This window comes from Populus trichocarpa, chromosome 2 (genome assembly GCF_000002775.5).
Source record: "Populus trichocarpa isolate Nisqually-1 chromosome 2, P.trichocarpa_v4.1, whole genome shotgun sequence".
NCBI lineage: Eukaryota > Viridiplantae > Streptophyta > Magnoliopsida > Malpighiales > Salicaceae > Populus > Populus trichocarpa.
In genome coordinates this window covers 13,408,482-13,423,001 of record NC_037286.2, presented here as the reverse complement: position 1 = coordinate 13,423,001, position 14,520 = coordinate 13,408,482, and the positions used below count along the sequence as shown (strand labels likewise).

Sequence of the window (14,520 nt, the reverse complement as noted above, 5' to 3'; positions counted from 1 at the left end):
ATTTAATATTAGTTAAAGCATTATGAGTCTCATCATTATAAATATTTTTTTATACATCTCTAAAATATATTTAAACTTTATAATTCAACCATTCTTTTATATCATTATCCTTAATCACTTAACACTTCATCTATTAACATTTAATCTTTATTTTCTAATTCAGAAGGAAACACAACCTTAAATCTTCTTCTTCTTTTAAAAAATGTTTTCTGTTCAAACTTTTCACTTCATATCAAGATCAATCTTAAGATGAGAAAGAGATTTAATATTTCTAAAGATACAACTATTTAATCTAAACCCGATAGATATTAACCTGATGTGATCAGAATAAGTAGGTGTTTTTTATTTGTCAAACCCGAAATCCGTGTAATGAAAGTTTGATAACTAAATAGAAAAAAATTTAACATCAATTTAAATTAAACGAAAAAAATTAATTAAAAAAAAGGCATCAGCCTTTTCACTGTGGACTGCACTGTGCAGTTCACAGTCAAAGGCATAAAAAAAAAAACTAAAGGCATCAGCCGAGAACTACTTAGAAAAACATTTAATATTAATAAACTAAATTAATTAAATAAATAAAATTAAAAAGAAAAAAAAACCTCTAAGAAGAAAAAAAAAATAAATAAAAAGAAATTTAACATTACAACTAAACTAACGAAAAAAATAATTAAAAAGAAAAAAAAAAGCAAAAAAAAAAAAAAATTCAGGTTAACTCGTCAAATCAAGTTAACCTGTTAAACCCGGGATCCGTGTCATGAATGTCTGGTAACTAAAAAAAAAGTGAACATTAATAAACTGAACTAAACAAAAAAATTAATTAAAAAGAAAAAAAATCCGGGTTAACTCAAACTCCTCATCTGCGGATATTTTACGATCTGGTGCAAATGGCCATGGCTCCTCTTCTGTCCAAAATATAGGCCAACCTTATTATAGTTATATATGCTGCTGCTCTAGGTGCCTCCTTGTCTAGGAGCACTAGTACTCCTGATCCTCAACACCTTGCCAGGGCCCTTAGTCCATGTCCTACACCCATTGGACAAGGGAGAGTTAGCACATCTGAAAAGAGAGGCACTGCTAGTTCAAACTCATTCATTGGTGTCTCATCTGGTACTATCAGGGAGCCCTCAGAGTTGGTAGCTGCGTTTTCTGGCATGAACTTGGCAACAAATGGCGGAGCAGATGAAGAAAGCCATTTTCCATCACAGGTTGAACAGGATGTTGACAGCCATCAGAATTATCTCTTTGGTCTCCAAGGCGGTCGGAATCATCTGAAGCAAAACACATACATGAAGAACTCTGAATCTGGGCATTTCATGTCTTCTGTTCCTCCATCTGCGATTTTATCAGTTAAGGGAAAATATACTATTTTTCCAATATTTTTCTATCATATGTTTTATACTCAAATCTCTTGTCAAAATGTGCTTGTTTAGTAATAATAATAATAATAAAAAATAAAAAATAAAACCCCTTAAGAAATCTGATACACGTGTAACCATAATCATCCCCGGCAACATTCTGTTGATTTTTTAAAAAAAAGAAATGAGAAAATCGAGACGCTTTTAATTTAGTAAATTGAAGGTGTAAGTTCCATAGCCGACATAGGATTTTTTGGAGGTTATTTAGGCCCTACTAATAGAAGATAGCTTTAAATCTTAACCCACTTTCTGCAACATAATAATTCTGCTTAACAAAGCGAGTGACTTCGATATCATCACATGATAGTCTTTTATTTATCATGGACCAAATACTTTAGATTTTTTTTAATCCATTGTCAACATCCCAATCATCACAGCCCATCTCGGAAGGCACAAGTTTCTGCTTAGGCTCGCCTTTATTTATTTAAATATCTTAAATACGATCCCAAAGTTTGTATCCTCCAATCTAATCTAATGAATCTCCATGTCTAAATTTATATATAATTAATTAATTTTTTTATATTTATACTTTTTACTATATATCTTAAGAAATAATAGGATTAGCTTGATTAAGTTTATTTGAGAAATATTCTATTTTTTCATGATTTACGTAACTAGGTACACTTCCATTAGAGATGCTTATCTCTAATTTGAATGGAGAAGGATATATTTAGAGGTTAGAGGGTCTTTATAAAAATATATAAAACTGAAGGAAACATCCTCGACTTTCGTAGAACTTCATTTTCATCCCTAAACATAATTGACCAATCACAACGCATGGATATCATATTGCAGTCTCTATTTTCTAGCTCGGATATATAATGATTGGAGCGGTCCAATTATTAAAATACCAAGTTATTTGCTTATTATTGTTCCAATAGAACTTGAAATCAAACTTAAAGGTTGCCGTACTCGATTTTTTTGAAGAAATTTAGCATATTGATTAAAATATTTAATTATTAAAAAAATGTTTATAAAAATATCACAATTGATTAAGATTGTACATGTCTCATATGCGTAACCAAATTCGAAAACCACACTTGAGAAGTACTTTTTTTTTTTTTTTGTCACAAATAAGTTTTTCAAACTACAAGACAAGAAAAAACTTTTTTCAACAAACTGCACTTCTCAACTACGGTTTGTTTAGTAATGTACGTGAGACTTGCGTGTTTCCATGAGCTACGTTATTCTTACAAATAAGTTAGAACTGGGAGGAATGGCGATTAAGAATGCGTTTGGGAACGCAGTATAAATTGTATTTTTAAAAAAATTTAATTTTTTTATTTGTTAAATTTAATATAGTTTGTATGTTTTCGATCGTTTTGATGTGCTGATGTCAAAAATAATTTTAAAAAAATAAAAAAACATCATTGACATGCATTTCGGCACGAAAAGTTATTTGAAAAACAACCGCTACCTAAAAAAGAGGAGGAAGGCTGACCGAGAGAGTAGATAAAAAACAAGGAGAAAGGGGTTGGAAAAAAAAATAGAGAGAGAGAGAGGGGTACAAGTGTGTTGTTGTTGTTGTCAAGCTGAAAGTTTTGTTGTTGTCAAGGATAAACTTTTTATCTTTAAAGCATAATGACTAATTTCAATAAGTCTCTCAAAATTCTAATTACACATTCTTATCTAGAAGCCTTATTTAGATGCTATGCTAAACAAAGTCTAATGAACTTAAAAGAATTATTACTCAGTAATCTCTCTACAAGGATTGAACTAATATTCTAAATTAGGAGGAAAAAAGAGAGCAAAATCAGAGCTAAAAAATGAAAGTAATATAATTAAAAAATAGGGTAAAAGAGAGTCACAAATTCTTGTGATAGTGAGATTAGTTTCTCTCTCTTGTCTTGGAGTTTCTTTACCCATGAAAAGAATTTTTGGTGGAAGGTGTGAATTAGAAATTAATTAGCTTTTTGTTCAATTTTACATAAATAAGGCTACTAATAAAGTCGTGAAAAAACTTTACATAAAAATTAGGTTTTTCATGGGCTATGATCTAGAGCCTAGGCTTGAAATATAGGTTTTGTACCTAAAAATTAGGCTTGACTGGCAGCTAGAAGATCTCTTAAAAAAACAAGCCCTCTTGAAACAAGGGACCATATAATATTTAAGTCAGTAAATGTATGAGTAAAAAAATATATATGTGTAAGAGTGAATTATTGTAGAATAAAAAAGTGTTGAGTCTAAGAACCTCTCTCATTTACCTAATGACCTAAGGTATTCATAGATTTTCATCATGTCAACTCACTCCGGGAGGTGGTGAGTTACATGATAATTGATTGGTGAAAATATTGTGCCCACCATTGATGGTAGTGTTTGTCCTTTGGTGAATAGGCTGGTAATTATCAGTGACATGTTGGCAAAAAATAACCATTAGCATTAAAGAAGGCGATTGTTTTGCATAAAATATGGTGCATGTTTGTACTATGATAATTGTTTGGAAATGGGTGCCAACCTTACATAAAAATGTGTACTTGTAAAGAATTTGTTAGTAAAGCATAAAAAATTTTATGTGCATGGGCGATGCGTGATGTCATATTCTGACTTTTCAAAACTTGAAAATATATTGAGATGTGTGCCAAGGTATGGTTTGTATAGGCCATGTAAGAAGTAGGAGAGAGAAAAAATATGGGAAGATGAGAGAGAGTTTGAGTCGAATCTAGCTGTTTGGGCCTAAATCCAAATGGCTAAAAACATTGTAAAAGAAACATGCATCTTGGTGTGTCTTACTACTATTACCTTATTACTCTAAAATTGTAAAAGAAACTAAATCATGCATAAGAGATTAAAGGAGCGTTTGGAAACGCGGGTCAACCCGTGTTTTCAAAAAAATCAATTTTTGTTTTTGCTAAAAATTATTTTTTTATATGTTTTGGATCGTTTTGATGCGCTAATCTCAAAAATAATTTTTAAAAATAAAAAATATTATTTTGATGCATTTCGGCATGAAAAGCACTTTGAAAAGCAACTGCAACCACACTCCCGAACAAGCCCTAAAACTATCACCTTACTACTCTAAAAAACTAGGAGTACAACCACCTCTTTCATTGTTCATAAGGATAGTGAAGGAGGTGGCCTTTTTCTTTTTTTCATTTTTTTTTTGTTTTTTTTTTTAATTTCATCCTCCAACATTTGCTTGATTTTAAGTTTGTCTTCATAAATTGTTTTGGTTTGCCTTTTATGAAGTTATCGCAGTCTCAAACAAACATCTTGACATTTATCTTGCTCTTGATTTTACAAACGTCTATTTTTGCTATTGTATAATTAAATAAAAAATAGTTTTTTAAAAAAAATTCCTAAACCCAGTGGAGTTCATCACCAGGATCGTGGATTTAGCGGGTTAAGCCGCAAAGCCAAGATCGATCCAATATGTTGTCGTCTCGATATTAAAGAAAAAATAATCTTGGATTATTATTTTTAAAGTCAAACTATTTTTTTATTGAACGTTTGGTTTATCTTCAGACCTATTAATTTGAATGGATCACATCGAGATAACTCTCACATAGTATAATTTTAAATTTTGGTAAGCAAGGAATCGGGTCAAAGGGCTTGCAGATTATTAAATATTTTCCTGTGACCTGAACGTTTATCTACATTCAAATAATTGTGTAGTGCGACCATATAAACTAGTTTATCACTAAACTAAAATCTCATTACAAATAGTTAAGACCTAATCCAAGTTAAATTAGGGGCCGGCAAAGGATTATGTATAATCTAGCGAATGTGAATAATATTCAAGGTAAGTGAGCGGAGCATGTGACCACAAAGGCTTAAGAACATCGCATGCAACTGCTTGTGTGCGCATTTGCCATCTAGAGAGTAGAAAAACTGTATGGCGGCGGAATCTCACAATCCGAATCGAAGGCAGCTTGCACCTTTAAGCACGCAGAAGTCTGTTCGGTGACAAGGAGGAAAAAAAAAAGTTAGAGAATAGAGACAATCTTAATTCTCGAAGCGAAGACTTTTATGTTTTTTAATGACCTCCTCTCTCTCAATGAAAGTTTCAACCTCGTGGATTTACGTTGACCATAAGAACTCTCTCTTTTTTTTCTTTCTTTTTTTCCTTTCACGTGACAATGGAAACTTGATTCCTGTTTTGTTTTTTCTTTTGTATATTTCCAAACCTTTGCTTTCATTGAATTGAGATTTTAAACTGAAATTACCTTTTTAGAGTGTGACATTATACAATAAACCTGAAAAAAAATATGTTTTTTTTTCTGAGGAGGAATATGATTGTGGATGACACTGTTTAATGAATTGTGTTTTTTTCCTATTAAATTTTTTTTTAATTTTATTTTTTTCATGTGATGTTATGTATTAATATCTTCTTTTCTTTGCATATTTTTACGTGACAAGAAAATAGTTTTCTACTATTCTTGCTCAAAGTGTTTGATGAAATTTCATGATTGAATTTGAGGTCAATTTAAAAAAATAAAATTTAAATTTGATGTGTAAAATTAATTAGAAGAAGAAGGATCAAAATAATAAAAAAATTCACTGAGCTTGTTTCAAATTCATGCAAGAGAATTTATTTTTGTCCAAAATTTCTCCATGCACTAATTTTTATATCCCTGTAATTTTATAATTTTATGTTTAGATCCTAAACTTTATTTATTTTTATGTTTCACTCCATAAGCTTTGAAATAGATGAGAGAAAGTTGTTCAAGATGAGGAAGAAGAGAAAAAGTGATCGGTTAACAATTCCAACTATTAAAAAAAAGTTGATCATGGTGTTTTTGGGTTTTCTTAATGAAAAGAATGTTATTATTGATATGTTTTTGAACTTTCATCTTTTCAATAAAATAAATTGGAGCTCGAGAATTTTTTTTCCCTCTAATAAAGTTAGAAAAAGCATTGAGCCCACATGCATATAAAAATATTTTTCCTCTGATAAAGTTAGAGATATTTTTCTCTGATAAAATCAAATATATTTTTTCTCTTATAAGTTAGATATATTTCTCCTCTAATAAATCAGATATATTTTCTATCATAAAAAAAGGACCTTTTAATCCTCACCTGGATCAAAGGATAAAAATGATAGACTATAAAGACATATTAGATTCTAGAAGAAAGGGTTTTCAATATTCATTCTCTATGGCACATTCATTTTTAGAGTCTCTTTAAAATATCGTTGTATTTTCTTTTAAAAAATATTTACTTAAATATTGGAGAGTCTTAAAATCCATTAAAAAAAAATCTTTTGTAAATATCAGGTTCCAGGATATGATTTATGTTATTCTCTAACACACCCCTTCAAGTGAAAGCCCTTTGAACTTGAAACTTGCACATACCTATATTACCTTATGCTTAATTTTTATCAAATAAATGAGGATGATGAGATTCGAACTCGATACAACTTGGTCATCAAGGCTCTGATACTATGTGAAATAACCATCTCAACCCAAAAACTTAAGCTTTTAGATGAGATTTCAGAATATGATTTATATTATTCTCTAACATCACATTCCACTGGTCATCTTAGCAAAAAAGAATGAATTGAATTGATAAAATCAAGATATCAACCGATTATCCAATACATAAATTTATTCTTAAACAACTTGAATTTTTTTAGACATATTGAAACCATTAAATTAACAGCCAGAAATGCATGGGAATAAACCTCAATAAACTTGTCACTGGATCATGTAAGAATACAATATCAATCAGTCAACAAAGCTGTCAAAATAAGGTATTTTAACGGCAGGTCGTTCGTTGGAATGTTTTTATGTTGTTTGCAAGTCGTGGTTGCCTGCTATGACATAGGAATGGCATAGGATGGATTTGGCGTGTAGCTTACGGATCTCTTTACACTTATGTGGCAAAGTAGAGTTCTAGAGCTTCTTTTTTTTTTTTTTTTGTCATCGTCATCCTATGCGGCGAGGTTAAATATATGATAATTCTTTTATGTTATATTTGTGAGTAAAATCATTTAGAGGCTATAATTAATCCTTTATTTTTTAGTTTTTACTACTTTGCTTTAAAGCAAGACAATTAAAAATGTAAGAAAAAAAGTTGGATGAAGATTTTAAAATTACCAACTTAATTTCTAAAAGTGAAAAATAATTTTTATAGAAGTATATTAAAGATATATTAGTTAATTTTTTGTTAAGAAAAAAAGCATGGAAAGTAATGATCACTTTGAATTAACTACATTGATAACTTTCCAAATCTCTAGAAGACTATGAACATTATTATTATTAAATCTCTAGAAGACTATGAATATTATTATTATTATTATTATTATTATTAACAACGTGAGTGTTCGGAATAACTTTTGCGTATCTCAATTAATTTCATGAGTTCTGAAATTAATGATCATATAAGTTTTTAATAGCTTTGAGGTTTGTGAGACTCGAATTAGTAATCTTTAGAAAATAAATTCAATGTCTGATTAGTTTACCTACACCTAAAAATTGATGAATATTATTTTCTTAGATTGCAACAGCTACTTGTTCGTTTAATTCAAGATTTTATATGACTTTTCCAGTTAAATTCATTCTCCATATAGGACAATTGGTGGCTATTAAAGCCAGTTCTCTGCTGTTGCAAAACACTAGCCAGACCAATTCAAGCAACAATTTGTTAATAAGCCAAGTGTTTGATTTTCATGAGGGGTATAAGAGTATAGTAATAATTATTTTTTAAAATATATTTTTTTAAGATATTAAAATAATATATTTTTTATTTTTTAAAAATTAATTTTGATATTAACATATCTAAACAATAAAAAAATAAAAATAATTAATTTTAAATAAAAATAAAATAAAATTTGCCCAACCCCCCTTACCGAACAGGGGCTATGTACCATAGAAGTACAGCAACTAAAAAGAATACCTAAGTACAATTCTGTTACCTTTCATTGCCAACCACATCAATATTAATTGCAAATCAGTCACATATAGTTTATAATATTTTTGTGTTTCAAAAATTAAAACAATTCATTTAATTTAGTTTTTGAAAAAAATATTTATTTTATGTTATGAACAGTTCAAACATCACAATCATAGATTACCAAACATGTGCCTAATTGCACTTGAGGGTCTAGCTGCTGTGGTCAATCGTGTGACTTGTTCCGTCCCCGTCCCGAGTTCGACCCTTTATGTGCACGCCTGTCACCCCCGCGGTGTCTTACCTGCTCCTGGGCTTGCAGGATGTCCAGTGGGCCGTGGGGAATAGTCGTGGTGCGCGTAAGCTGGCCCGGACACCCCACGTAAATAAAAAAAAAAAAACATGTGCCTAATTATAATTACAATTATGTGACAAAAATTAAATCCCCGGATTTTATTATAAATATGTGCCTAATTATAATTACAATTATGTGATAAAAATAATAATTACAATAAATTATAATATCTTATAGACAAATCAAAACAGGAAAACAAAAGGAAAGGAAAGAAGAAGGAACAGGAATTTCCATTTGATTCTCAATTTATGAGCCAACCAAACACGACTCAGAAGGAATTTATCACCCGAGAAAATCTAACCCAAATTGAATTATACAAAATCTAACCAGAATTTCATTTAACTGAGAGCAAATATTGCTATCTAACCTAAGCAGGGCAGGGCAGGGCACAGGATATTAGGTTTGAAAGAGTCAAATTAGAAACCAAAAATCTAAGAGGGACAAAAGTTAATATTTATTAATTTTAGAGCTGAAATTTACATTTGTATAAGGTAAAAACAAAAATATAATAATTTTTTACCGGCCACCCCTACCTCCACCCTTAAACCTAGGTATTACAATGTACATGTCATATCGTTTGGAAACACAATGCAAATCATGTTCCATAAAAATTTAATTTTTTTTATTAAAAATTATTTTTTTTATATGTTTTGAATTATTTTGATGCGTTGATCTTAAAAATAATTTTTTAAAAATAAAAAAACATCATTTTAATGTATTTCAGCACGAAAAACATTTTAAAAAGCAACCGCAACCACACTCCCAGTATATCCAACTTGCAATTAAAATTTAAGAATAAAATAAAAATAAAATTTTTCTATGAGACTCGCGTGAGTATTATATTTAATTTGTAAGAATAAAAACTTTGAGTTTTGTTTTTATTTTAAATTAATTTTTTTATATTTTTAAATCGTTTTGATATACAAATATTAAAAATAATTTTTTAAAATAATAATATTATTTTAATATATTTTTCAAATAAAAAACAACAACAACTATTAGAATAAACACCTCATGAAATTATAAAAAACAACAGAAGTTTCTAACATGATTGAAAAAAAAAAAGACAATCTATTTTACCCCTGTTAAAGTACTTACAACAAATCAAAAGAAGGGAAAGGAAGTTAAACTTGATTCGCAATCTATGAGCCAAGCGAAAGAATCTAAGATACTATAAGCTAGAGAATCTAGCTGAACTTGAACTTGTCATCACCCATTAACCACATAAAGCAACGAAATGGTTGCATGGAAAAACAAAACAAAACAAATAGTTACTGCTACTGAATAGTGAATACCGACGCTGCCACGCGCAGGTAATAATACCCTGCCTTTCACAGAACCTGTAGCAATCGAAACAGTATACAAAACAAAAACAACAACTGATGATGAATCAAAGAAAGTGAAGGCAACGGTAGTGCATAATTATCATACAGATTTTTTCTATAAAAAAGAAAGAAAGAAAGAAGAAGAAGAAGCCACCTCTAGGAGAGATCTCGAATTATTTTTCTTTCATTTGATTTGTTTGGTGTTTTCTTGTTGGGTTTGACAGGCTCGAAAAAGATATGGGAGAAGAGGCAAGTGAAATGAGGTGCGCGCCCCCTCCAAAAAAAGTCTAAACCCCACACCACTAAATCACTCTTTTGTTTGTTTCCTATTCGTTTATCCTCTTCCTTGTGTTTTATAATATTCTACACCTCTCTTATTTATCTCTTCATTTCCACCCCCGTCTTTGTTTCCTCTTCCTTTGTTAATTTTTCTTTATGCTGTTTTCAGCGCAACAGTACCTGCTCCATTGCTTGCTATATCTTTGTGTGTGTCGTTGGGTTTTGTTTTGAGATTTGGGGTTTGCTTACTAATTTTATTTTATTTCTTAATGTTTTCACTTGTTGGGTGCTATAATTGGGATCTGTGCTTTTGGATGATGAACTAATAATGGTTTTTTTTTTGGGGTTTTCAATATCTTGACATGTTATCCTTGGATGGGATTTAGGATGTTGCCAGAAGGTTTTTGAGAGATGGTAACTGTTTGGTTTTGAGTTAAGCTGTGGTGTTAAAATGGAAATTTTGAGTGAAGAAGAGGATCAATTCTTCGACACTTGTGAGGATTGTCCCTCTGTATCTGATCCAGGCTCTGACTCCCCTGACAATTTGGATTCTGATTTTGGGGTTATTGGTTCCTTGCCTGGTAGTATTGGTTATGAGGTTTGGATCAAGAATCCAGGCTGTATTCGTGAAAGGCGCAATAAATTTTTAAAATGGATGGGTTTGGATGTGAATCAAGCGGGGAAGGGTGATCCTGGCAATACGTCTTCCAATGAAGTGGAAGTTGAGACGGATAGGATTATGGAGCACAGCGATGCAGTTCTAAGATCATACAGTTTAGATGATGGACTCTCATCGAGTCAGTCTTCCATGTCGAGTTGGTCCAATGATGCCCAAGAGTTGTTAGATGGGGCAATGGAGGAGAATTTTTTGTGTAGGATTAGGAATTTGGATAACGGGACAGAGTTTATTCTGGATGAACTTCGGCAGGATGGCATGTCAGGGAGAATTCGTGAAGTTGGTTCAAATCGGTTACTTACTGCTGCTGAGTTTGAGAGGAGTCTTGGGTTTTCCCATTTGGTTCAGCAAGTGATGCGAAGAGAAGTTGAAGATGTGCCCAATTTGGGGCTGCCAAGAAAGCAGGTAAAGATGGGATGGTTGAGGAGATTAGGTGCTGTCTCTTGCATCGTTGACAGGCAAGTGGAAGCTGGTGGTAATGGTCCTTATCCTGTTGCAGGGGCTAGGAATCAGATAGTTAGGGTTAAATCTTATAAGAAGCGGTCCAAGGAATTCTCTGCCCTTTACATGAGACAAGATATTCCAGCTCACGAGGGTTCAATATTGACTATGAAGTTCAGTCCTGATGGTCAGTACCTTGCGAGTGCAGGTGACGATGGAGTTGTGCGTGTATGGCAGGTGATGGAAAAGGAGAGATCAGATGAGTTAGGCATCCTTGATATTCATTCTTCCCATGCCCACTTCACGGTTAATGATCTTTCTGTAGCTCCCCTTAAGGTGGATAGAGAGAAAAAGGGTAAATTCAAGAGTATGCTAACATCAGACTCGGCTTGTGTCATTTTTCCTCAGAAAGTTTTTCAAATATCGGACAAACCAATCCATGAGTTTTTTGGGCACCGTGGAGAGGTTTTGGACCTCTCATGGTCAAAGGACAAGGTAAGTAGTTACTCGACAGCAGTTTAATTTTGTTGTTTGACAAATAAATTATGTTTCTAATTGTCCCATTACCTTTGCAGTATCTCCTTTCATCCTCAGTTGATAAAACTGTTCGCTTGTGGAAAGTGGGAAGCAACAAATGCCTACAAGTTTTCTTCCATAATGATTATGGTGTGCTCTTCTGCATGCTGGTCATTCTCCAATAAATTTTTTGTCTTGATAATTGTTATGAGTAGTTAATGTTGGTGGATCAGTTCAGGCACTTTTGGTTTGTTTATATTTTAATTGCTTGTCTCTGTGCTACATGTAATACAGTTACCTGCGTCCAGTTTAATCCTGTGGATGAAAATTACTTCATCAGTGGTTCCATAGATGGGAAAGTACGCATCTGGGCAATTCCTGGTTGTCAAGTTGTTGACTGGACTGATATAACTGAAATTGTCACGGCTGTGTGTTATTGTCCTGATGGAAAGGTTTGTGGATGACCTCCTTTTTCTGCTCCTAAATGTGATTCACATGTGAAATTCTTAGAGCACTCTCTTTTTTGTGCAGGGTGGAATCGTTGGCTCCATGAATGGCAATTGCCGCTTTTATGATGCAGCAGGTTATTTTTTTTAATTCCAAAATATGTTATACAGAAAAGAATTGGAATATATTGCAGTCATTGTCGTAGTGCAGGAGTACTGTGCTGTGGTTTGCTTCTCCTGCATGTGTGAGTCATGAAATAAGTTTTCTGTTTCTACACTGATAAAGAATCTTGTTAAAAATATCCTGCTCATTTTTTTGGTTGGGCAATTGGTTTGCCTGTCACTTTTGGGAAATAGAAAGAAGAATTTAATTGAATGCACGAATTTAACATCTGTGGCTTAGCATTATGAACTTTTCACACTGTCATGCTTGATGCACCTCCTGAGTTCAGAACAAAGACTTTTACTTTGAATAGATTGCAGGTATTTCCTTGTATTTTCATTTTGTCTTGCATATTAGGACGCCATCATGCTTCACCACTACTGCTTTCCTCCACTTGCTTTTGGTCTGATATGGATGTCCTTTGCAAGAGACAATGCTTGTTAATCTATTGATACTCATTGGATTAGCAAAGGAATATTGGAGCAATTATTTTGGTAGGATCGTTTTGTTTTCCTCTATATAAATATATACACATACCTGATCAGTAATCAGATAGCTTTGTGTTTTCTTCCCTCGCAACAAATGCTGGAGTTTGTGGCACTTAACCTAGGGGTGAAAATTTGTTCCACTGTAGACTTCCATACCCCAGTTAATGTCTATGAAACCCATCATAGATTCACGTTGCAAAATTGATTTTTATGCCATACTATGATGCAGGACGGTTGCTTTGGTGCTAACTAGTGTATTTTGCATGGATCAGATAATCGTCTGCAGCAGTATGCACAAATATGCTTGCAGGGCAAGAAGAAGTCACCATTCAAGAGGATAACTGGCTTTCAGGTGATGATTTTTATATCTGCTAATTTTCCTTTTCCATCTTATTGTATGTCGTTTGGCTTCATTCTTATGCTAAATGTATAATGTTAGCTTTTCTTATCCGCAGTTTTCTCCAAGTGACCCGACCAGGTTAATGGTCACTTCTGCTGATTCCCAAGTTCGAATACTCCATGGAGTTGATGTGATATGCAAATATCGAGGTGTGCACATCTTAGTTTTATGGTGTTGGTAATTATGGTAACAATACATTCAGTTTTCAGAAATAGCTATTTCTTCCCTCAAATCTAGTGTCTTGTGTGCAGGCCTCCGTAATGCAGGAAGCCAAATATCTGCATCATTCACGTCAGATGGGATGCATATTGTTTCAGCTAGTGAGGATTCTTATGTCTATATCTGGAATAATATTAGCCAGGATGGGCCTGTGGCTCAGGAGAAGAAGAGCAAATGGTCTTGCGAGCGTTTCTTCTCAAACAATGTGTCAGTGGCTATACCCTGGTGTGGGATGACTTCTATGAATTGTAGCTCCTCAACTGTCACTAGAAAATCCCCATCCTCCATTAACTCAGGGCCGTGTAGTGAAAAAAGTGTGTTGCTGCAATCTGAGTTGGTTGAGAGTTCACAATGGAAATTGCCATTCTCTTCCCCTGAAAATTTATCACTCAGCCACGGATTTTTCTCTCACTCTTTGCCCAAGGGTTCTGCAACATGGCCAGAGGAAAATCTTCCTGCAAGCTCATTGGTTGTATCATCTGCAATGTGCAAATCGCAGTACAAGTTCTTGAAGATGTCATGCCAGAGCATGCATGGCTCCCCTCATGCATGGGGTTTGGTGATTGTAACAGCTGGATGGGATGGACGAATCAGATCATTCCAGAATTATGGATTACCAGTTCACCTTTAAATAGAGAGAGGTTCAGCACATTATCGTCCAAAAAACAGTGGTTGAATTTGCATGTGATTGCACGCAGCCTTGACACCTGAGGTATTGAGGGAACAGAACTTGACATGCATCGATAGCCGCCCGGAGATGTCTACTTTACAGGCACCAGTGATGGTTAAGAAGTGATAGCAACCTCGGTTGTCTGGTCGGATAGCCAAGATTCCTCGGTGTATGACAATTGAATCTAATCTCAACATTTTTGTGCTGTACAGGATTTGCTTTCCAGGGTATAATATATCATTCATTAATTTATTTATTTATTTAGGAGCCCAGGTGCCGCTTACGCGATCAGAACAGTA

The 14,520-nt window shown here is 33.1% G+C and overlaps 2 protein-coding genes across 4 annotated transcripts in view; both read left to right on the top strand.

Annotated features, from left to right (window-relative positions):
• LOC7457409 (pyridoxine/pyridoxamine 5'-phosphate oxidase 2) overlaps window positions 1-14,520 on the top strand; it is an 82,590-nt gene that overhangs the window by 45,771 nt on the left and 22,299 nt on the right. The window lies entirely within an intron of this gene.
• LOC7497266 (uncharacterized) lies at window positions 9,966-14,477 on the top strand. 3 transcript variants are annotated; one of them, XM_024595565.2, is made up of 8 exons: window positions 9,966-10,186; window positions 10,589-11,814; window positions 11,895-11,985; window positions 12,130-12,287; window positions 12,367-12,418; window positions 13,205-13,284; window positions 13,388-13,481; window positions 13,584-14,477. In XM_024595565.2, exons 2-8 carry the CDS (start codon window positions 10,654-10,656, stop codon window positions 14,180-14,182), a joined length of 2,235 nt encoding a protein of 744 aa, XP_024451333.2. In that variant the 5' UTR covers window positions 9,966-10,186; window positions 10,589-10,653; the 3' UTR covers window positions 14,183-14,477. The 3 variants fall into 3 exon arrangements, with proteins under 3 accessions (XP_024451333.2, XP_002302646.4, XP_024451332.2); XM_002302610.4 differs by lacking the exon at window positions 9,966-10,186 and adding an exon at window positions 10,197-10,441; XM_024595564.2 differs by lacking the exon at window positions 9,966-10,186 and having other exon boundaries at window positions 10,197-11,814.

Coding starts and splice junctions, on each gene's coding strand:
- LOC7497266 (XM_024595565.2), top strand. CDS start 10,654: ATGGAAATTTTGAGTGAAGAAGAGGATCAATTCTTCGACACTTGTGAG. Junction 11,986..12,129: donor TTTCTTCCATAATGATTATG/GTGTGCTCTTCT, acceptor CATGTAATACAG/TTACCTGCGTCCAGTTTAAT. Junction 12,419..13,204: donor CCGCTTTTATGATGCAGCAG/GTTATTTTTTTT, acceptor TGCATGGATCAG/ATAATCGTCTGCAGCAGTAT.